General features: G+C 35.1%; 1 protein-coding gene across 1 annotated transcript in view; it reads left to right on the top strand.

Moving 5' to 3' along the window:
- Nucleotides 1-7,680, top strand: part of Gbs-70E (Glycogen binding subunit 70E) — a 20,888-nt gene extending 13,208 nt beyond the window's left edge. The window contains exons 2-4 of the mRNA XM_018545315.1: nucleotides 4,990-5,232; nucleotides 6,229-6,738; nucleotides 7,200-7,680. Coding sequence (XP_018400817.1) covers nucleotides 4,996-5,232; nucleotides 6,229-6,738; nucleotides 7,200-7,376 — 924 coding nt within the window. The 5' untranslated portion in view covers nucleotides 4,990-4,995 and the 3' untranslated portion in view covers nucleotides 7,377-7,680. The remainder of the gene's footprint in view (nucleotides 1-4,989; nucleotides 5,233-6,228; nucleotides 6,739-7,199) is intronic.
- The last annotated feature ends 548 nt before the right edge of the window (nucleotides 7,681-8,228 follow it).

The raw sequence follows: 8,228 nt of genomic DNA, 5'->3' as shown, positions 1-8,228 counted from the left end.
AGAGAGAGAGAGAGAGAGAGAGAGAGAGAGAGAGAGAGAGAGAGACAGACAAAAGAACACTAAAAGTATTTCGTTAAAAATCCAGAAGAAGCCGGAAGCATCAAAACTTTTGATTATTCATTCTTTGAATTTATTTTTTAAAGCTTGCCGCTTATGAGTTGGCAAGTTTCATGACCCTTACGCGGGGTTAAGGTTTTCTATTTCAAGCAATTCGCAATTGGTCTGAGAGCCTCGCTGTCACTTTTCCTCTTCCCGTTCTTGATGTGCCGCGAGTTTATATCTACCTTAAAGAGTGTGGACAATTGGACCAGATCCAAGGCCGTGTTTCACGACGATCTAAATTTGGCCGCGAGATTATCTGAAATAGTTTGACTGCGTAATGTTCCTCACCGAATCATCTTACCAGTCATTCTCCAATGAAAAAGGGCATTGTTTAATTGTAATTTTATACTGTGCCGCATTTAAATATTTTTAACAAACATTATAGAAGAGCTTTTCGCATATAAATTTTAAAAAGATTGAATTACATTACATTTCACAATTTCTATTTTGTATATTTTAAAGGACTGACGCAATATATATCAATAAAAATATTATTAAGTATAAAAAAAAGTTTTATATATATATATATAATTCAATATATTTCAATAATGAGATTAAAATATTTTAAAAAAGTAGAGATAAATGTGACATAAACGTAAGATGACCCAAGAGCATTCTTATCCATGCAAATAATAATGCAATTTATGGAGGACAAAAGAGATAAATGCGTCTGACATATTTGACTTATTAAAAAGTGCTGTTGACATTATATGTCAACGTGACGTTTTATCTTTGTATAAAAATAAGTTATTATATTTGTCATATATATATTATATATACATAAAATCAATGTCAAATTAGATATACGTATTGCAGAATTATTATAATAATTATATAACGTTATATAATTAAACGAAATGATGATCAATAAAATCTATGAATTATTACACACAATAAAGCATGTGATTATTATCATAATTATGAGTTATTTATTTTGTTATTATTAGTGAAAATTATTTGCAGATAAAACATTTATTTTGAATAAGTATGTAAAATACACTTTTTAATATTATAAAAATTCTGAATTGCAGAATGTGGTATCATCAACATATCAATTGAAACGCAGAAAAATGCGCTTTCACAACTGTGATCGCGCCTATCGAAATTGCAATGCACATATCGGACATTCGCTGCAATCGCGTATTCTTTTTTATGGTCTTACATGTGTAAACAGAAGAAGCCAAGCGATAAACTGCCGTTGACACGTGTATAACCGTTTCTTTCTACTGTTCGTGCTACCAACGGCAAAAAAGAACCATGTAGTTGGTGATTGTCGTTGATGATCATCAATTTCCGGGACAATTGCATACACCTATATATACATAGATAAATGATACAAATAATGTGCGCTTGCGCGCGCGTGTACCATATTATATGAAATGACATCGTAAATTATTAGATTTTTTTTTTTTTAATTTATAAATCAGTATCCAATATTTATTGCTTATTGCGTTATAATAAATGTACATACTTTGCAAATACTTGCTATTCCAAAGACATTGCAGCAAGAAACATTTCAATAAACATCATCTCTTTTCAATATTCTCTCGTTCATTATATAACATTTATCTAACTGTTTGTATGACAATTAATGGATGACGGCTCAACCCGATCATTACTTCGATGAAAGATTCTTTTATCTTTTTGCGTTTGCGATAAAAATATCGTAAATGTATTTATCACGCTGAAATATACAACGTGCACCTCGGAAAAGCGTGATAATAAACCGTGAATAGAGATGTAACGAGGCGCGTCGCATTGAGAATTAAGTCTGTGAGTTTAGAATCATTCTATGATCCCTACGGGTACGGTAAAAATACCGTCGCCGAATATATCGTGCTCGAGCATGCGGCAGTATACCCAAAGAGAAAAGTGCAACACGCCGATCAGTTGTCGAGTTGATGAATAGGAAGTGCAATGAGGCGTATCAAGACTTATTGTTCGCGAACGTGCGATAATCACGTAACTGACAGGGCTTCGTCAGAAATAAATCTTTATTATTAATTACAAAAAAAATTTGGTATACAATAAAATAATGTTGGACAATGAAATAAAGTAATGATTTCATTTGTTAGTAACGTACTTGTTAGTAACGTACTTGTTAATGCCATTGCGTGAGAATAATTGTAATCTTAATCAATGTTTACAAGAAAATTATTTTGTAAACAAATATCTTTCTATCACTTTTCGATATCACTTTCTCGCTTGTATATAAAAACGGTTAATTGCATCACGAATCGCTATTTCATCTTATATTTTTTGTTGATTTTTGACGGTACATGTTGTTAGTTAGATAAAGCAGATTATAATGACTTCGGAAAATTACAGGAAAATGATAATGAGAGTTGTAGCAAGAAATGATAAGATTCTTTGTACATATCGTTAGACCAAACAATCTGCCCTCGCTAAATCGTTGTCAGATGAAACAGACTGAGAATGACATCATACGACCTCAACGTTTGCTTGTATACATTTAGACGATTAAGCTCGTAAACCATGCAATACTAAAAATTTTTACAATGAGTTTTGTCTGTGTGGTATCTAATTTACAATTATTAACTCAATGTCGATAGTTTTAAGTTTTCTTTCTTTTAGAAAATCTTCGTTCTAGGTACTTTTAAATATACTTTCAAATGTATAAGCATGAAAAACATGCAACGCATATTTACGATACTTAATAAACGGTAACGCATAGCTACTAAATGCAGACACAAATCATTACGTTCCAACTACATAGTTATCCTAATTTCGTAGCCGAACTCGATTGATTTTTAGTATCAAATAAGCCGCACCTTTCTTGCTCTGCTGGCAGAAAGGAACATTATACCACTCGTACAAGGTGTTTACAGATGCATTTCATTCTGCTATCATTATTTAGACCTGTAACAAACTAATTATTTTATATTCAAACTATTTATTTTACAAACATGTTTTATGTTGTATTTGATTTAAATTATTTCGAAGATAAAACGCCGTGCTGAAATCTAAAATTGAGCCCACGCGATTCATGGTCTGCCGATTCTCTGCGCTGCCGTTCGGTTTCGGTCTGGTACCTACTGTATGTATGTATGTACATGCGTGCCGCGTCTCGCGGACCCGGTTCACCCGGAACCGGTCTCCAGAAAAGGAAGAGCCGCTCGCTGGTTCGTCGCGCCTGGAAGTCGTAATTCTACTCCGCGAGTAACTTGATTATGCATACACGTAGTGCATATTTGCGCCAGCAATATAAAAGTATATCAACGGTAAAATTGTATACGCAGATATGTATAAATGTTACCGAGTTCTAAGCGCAATTTTTACCCTTAGCTCAAGAATATCTGTACAAATTGCATTACATTACAATAACTTTGTACTCAGTAAAATAAAGTTAATAGATACTTTCCATTCGATAACACCAGTCGATACAAATGTTGTTCTATCTTTGTTATTCACTGAATGTCAAGAAAGATAGAATAACACTTATGTCGATTTGTCACTCAATGAAAAGCACCAATATTTATTGTAAAATATGATCAGGTTCATACCGAAAGATGTAAATGTTACTTAATTATACGAGAAATGTGTCCAATATTTTAAATAAGATCATCTATGCCGTTGTGTATAATACGACATATTTCTATTATTTAATGTAGGATATTGTATTATTTAATAGAAATATTAGAAAAGTATATTTCTTATTTTTTAATTAAATTATTTTGACAAATGACGAATCGCCATCAAATATTTGTTAAGAAGAAATCTATATGATTTTATTACACCCTATATATTATTTTTATTTAAAACTCATTAATAAGATGTAATAAATCTTGCTTATATTACCGGATTATGATAACCTTTAATCACTTGTACCGTTCACTTTTATGTGTCGTATCGTATATTAAAATAAAATGTACACACGTAATACGTAAAGTAGATCATTTTACAAGATACCGTAATACACTTGAATAAAGTTTTGATTGGCGGCGTCGTATTTGATCATGTTTGGCATAGCAATTATTGATATAATTTCCACAAAATACATTAACATATACGCGCTTATCATACATAAGAATATAAATACTAAAATAACGCTTGTAGTATTTTAAAAATAAAATCAAATTTTTCTTTGCTTTTGTTTATAATACCGACATTACAATATCACATTTTGTTCTTATCATACATTTTTAAGGTACAAAAGAATTTTTTTTATAAATAAAAATACGATTATTTTTGTTATTATTACTGCAAAGAATGTGATTGGTACATCGATGATATATACCTCCTATAACTGTCACACGTATCAGCAACTAATTGGCATTCGATCAACATATCTATAATAAATATTTCTAATGATTTTGAGATCTATCTGACAACCTCGTGATCCGGAGATGATTCAAATAGTTGATGAAATTTCTGGCAACCGAAAGACGTTCTTGACAACTTAGAATGCTATATCGTTCGTAGATTTCGCCCACCGACGTGGCGAAAATTAATGCTAATGGTGTCTCGACGTCAATAAATTTCGGGCGCCAGAGTTCCAATGAAGAGACTATTAAGCATAATGTTTCCAGTCTCGTCGATTTTTCATTGTGTAATTTTTAGCGGTTGTCGCTTCTGCAATAACTTTACAGTTATATTCCTGAAAGAATCAACTAGGAAGTGTACGCAAAAGAGAGACTACTGACACAAATTATACATTTTATATTATTTTAATACAAATTATATATTTAATTTTAGATATATAGAACGCATAAAATTTACATTTTAAAACTTTCTTCGAATTTAAAACTTTAAAGGCTGTACAAAAGCGGAGTATACTTTATATTCTAAAAATAATATTTGTTAATATCAATATTGTTTGGCTACGACAATGGCAAATTTCTAAAAAGGGAACCTCTTTTTTTACAGGTCTAAATGTGTTCGATAGCGATGCCTGCCGAACTGATTTTACACAGCCCCCCGGTGTACAGTTCCCTGCTGTACGGCCCCTTGGTGGTCACGGCTCCCACGATCACCAGCCGATCGGTGCCACCTAGAATCAGACCGTGCCTCTCTACGGGATCCTTACCTTTGGACTCACTACGAAACAATGATGGGAAACAGAAGAAGCGGGTGGTGTTCGCCGATGATCGCGGCCGACCCCTCACACAGGTATTTCCGCGATTTTCACTTTGCTTTTATCGAGATCAGATTCATGGTGCGAAATAATGTCTCACTTCTTCAGCAAATATAAAGAAAGAAGAACTTGTAATGAACTACTTATATCGTAAATAAAAAATCATAAAACTTCAGCATGCACTATAGCATTCATAAAGTAAACATGCGTCTAGTTTACTTTCGAAAGTCAAATAATGAGACAAGCAAAGCCAATACCACCAATAAAGGATCAAACAACGTTCTTTACTTTGCTTTTGGATTATGATTTTTGTTTAAAGTTGTTCTTATTGAAGTAGTGCGGTAACATCTGACCAGAAGCCTAGGAATCACATATTTAACTTTAAATATGCGCTGATAGTCGCCAGCGTTTTGACAATTTGCATGTCATACATATATATTGATAAAATATATTTCGAGCGTGTAAACTGGATTTATGTCAAAAATAAGTGCCAAGAGGCACATAATTTATATCTACCAAATTAATATGCCAGAATACTTAATAGAATTGTTTTATGATTATCAAATTCAATAATTAAATTACTGTTATTTAATTAGTAATTAATCAAAATCACAAAAAAAAATTTATAATGGCAGCAAAGATTTCATTAATATAAATAATTTGTGTTTTTGTTTTACTATTCAGTTAAAATCACATATTTATTATATCGTTCATTTTATGACAGCGACATAACCAGAGAGACTTCTATATTAGATATAGAAGCTTGTGGACACAACTTAATAAACAAAGTTTTCCAGAAAATCAATTTAAAGGTTTTAAATCACTACAATTTTGTGATATTAATGTATTATAATATTAAAGTGATAATTTTTATATGTCGCTGTGTTGTAGAAAATATGAATGATACGATCATCCAACAGTTGTGTTTCCAATTAACATTGCACTTGCAATTAACTTTCCTCTTTTTTTATTTTATTTTATTTTCTTACGGCAATCATACATTTCAATGTTATACTTGATTTGGTACATAGGTTCGCGTCATGTCGGAACCGAGCAACGTACCACCACTATGGAGCACAGCTTACGTGGCCGGTCTGCTCGGCATATCGAAGGATCAAAGTCAAGAAGCAGCACAGGATATTACACCACCGTGGCAGGTGACTTTCCCGCAACCAGCGAGCGATTATCTCGCCTTCCGGCGTAAGCTCGATCAAAGTAGCGTTAGCCTGGAAAACGTAATCGTGCGTGAGTCCGAGCAGTGCTTGGTGGGCACGGTGAAGGTACGGAATCTGGCCTACGACAAGGAGGTCGTGGTGAGGGCCAGCAGCGATAGCTGGTCTACCCACGAGGACGTGCACTGCACGTACGTGGCGCAACCGGGGTCATCGAGTTCCCTCATTCTGTACGATACCTTCCGCTTCCGGCTCACCTTGCCGGTGGCGTCGAACGTCATTGAGTTCTGCGTGAGGTATCGCACCGACGGCAAGGAGTCGTGGGACAACAACGAGGGCAAAAACTATCTTGTTAGCAAAAAGCAGGAGGTAAGTATTTCGGAAAGATTACTTAATCTCTTAATTATATATAAAGAATATTTAAAAAAAAAATTACATTTGTGGCGTCACTTCTATTTGCAGTCCTTGTGACGATGCACACGATCCACGACTGACTGACGCGGACTGACATATTTCATAAAAGTTACGTAATTTTATTTTACGAATACGCATATTTGAAAGATCTGCGGATCTTCATTAAATATTTGCCAAGCGCGCGCGATAATTCACGGTTTATTGATTTTCAAAGACATATCATTCATAGCTAAAATGTTCTCTAATATACGCATATCCGAAACATTGCGTTCTTTGCACAATCCGAGCATTGACTCGTAAAACTATTATGCAATCCTTTTTATGCATGGAATTGGTAGGTTAAATAAATTCCGAATTCTTTTTAATTCGTTGCAACGATGCGCAGAGAATTGAGACACCTTATACCGATGCTTCAGCCTCGAGTACCAGCCGTACGATGTGATAACAGCCAAACGAGTAAATGCGACGGGCTCTCCAACGGAACGAGGGACGGCAGCGTGCCGCAGATCGCGGAAGCTAGCAGGTTGAACATGCGTACCTGGAGCGAATTCGCATCTTGGCAGCACCTGGCCAACGATGCACCCTATTGGTGAATCGACCTGCGATGAGGTCGTGCCCCCTCGTCTCGATATCGAAATCATGTACGAAGCTGTACAAACTCCTTCAGTTTTTCTCACCTCGGCGACTTCGCCGAGACGTAGATCACGCGGGAGTGCGGGACCAAGAGCCGGAGGCGCATCTCGCGAGGCACGTGAGTCGCCAGGGACGTGGGAACGGAGAGGAATAGACGCGAGAACGTGAGGAGAGGAGCTGTGCGACGATTCTCGAAAATGAGAAAACGAGAGCGCGCGTGCGGGAGAAAAGACCATCGAGAGAACGATAGCGCAGAGGCGGCGGAGCCGGACGACGCCGAGCGTCGGATAACGCAATCTGCACGGTAAGCCCCCGATTCTCCCCTTATCTTTTCTTTCGTGTAAGAATACTTCGCCGAGTTTTAACGCTTATTTTTGCAATGGGCGATGGCCTGAAAGAAGAAGGTGATTTGCGCGATAAAATGCCGCTTAAACAAATGTGCTGAGTAAGCACTATAAATGTTCGCGATAGAACTAAAGACATGCACAGTTTTTATATAATTAGACTTACATTACTTTTAAGAACACTTTTACGAATGACATGGAAAGAACAGTTTTGCGCTAAAATGTCTAGAAATTTAACTAAAAATAGAACTGGAGATAATTTTATTAGTTATTAAAATAATTATGTAAAACGCTCAAATCATTACCACATCGGTGGTAATGACGTAAAATTTTTTTAATATTCTAGAAACTAGTTTAGCGTCCAATAATTATTTTAATGATCCGAACAGAATTATTTTTAGATCTGTATTTAATTGAGTTTTCAAATACTTCAATAAAACCAAATAAATTGTTTCGTGTATGCGAAAC

The sequence above is a fragment of the Cyphomyrmex costatus genome, unplaced genomic scaffold (assembly GCF_001594065.2).
Source record: "Cyphomyrmex costatus isolate MS0001 unplaced genomic scaffold, Ccosl1.0 scaffold496, whole genome shotgun sequence".
Classification (NCBI taxonomy): domain Eukaryota; kingdom Metazoa; phylum Arthropoda; class Insecta; order Hymenoptera; family Formicidae; genus Cyphomyrmex; species Cyphomyrmex costatus.
This window is presented reverse-complemented; position numbering and strand designations above follow the sequence as displayed.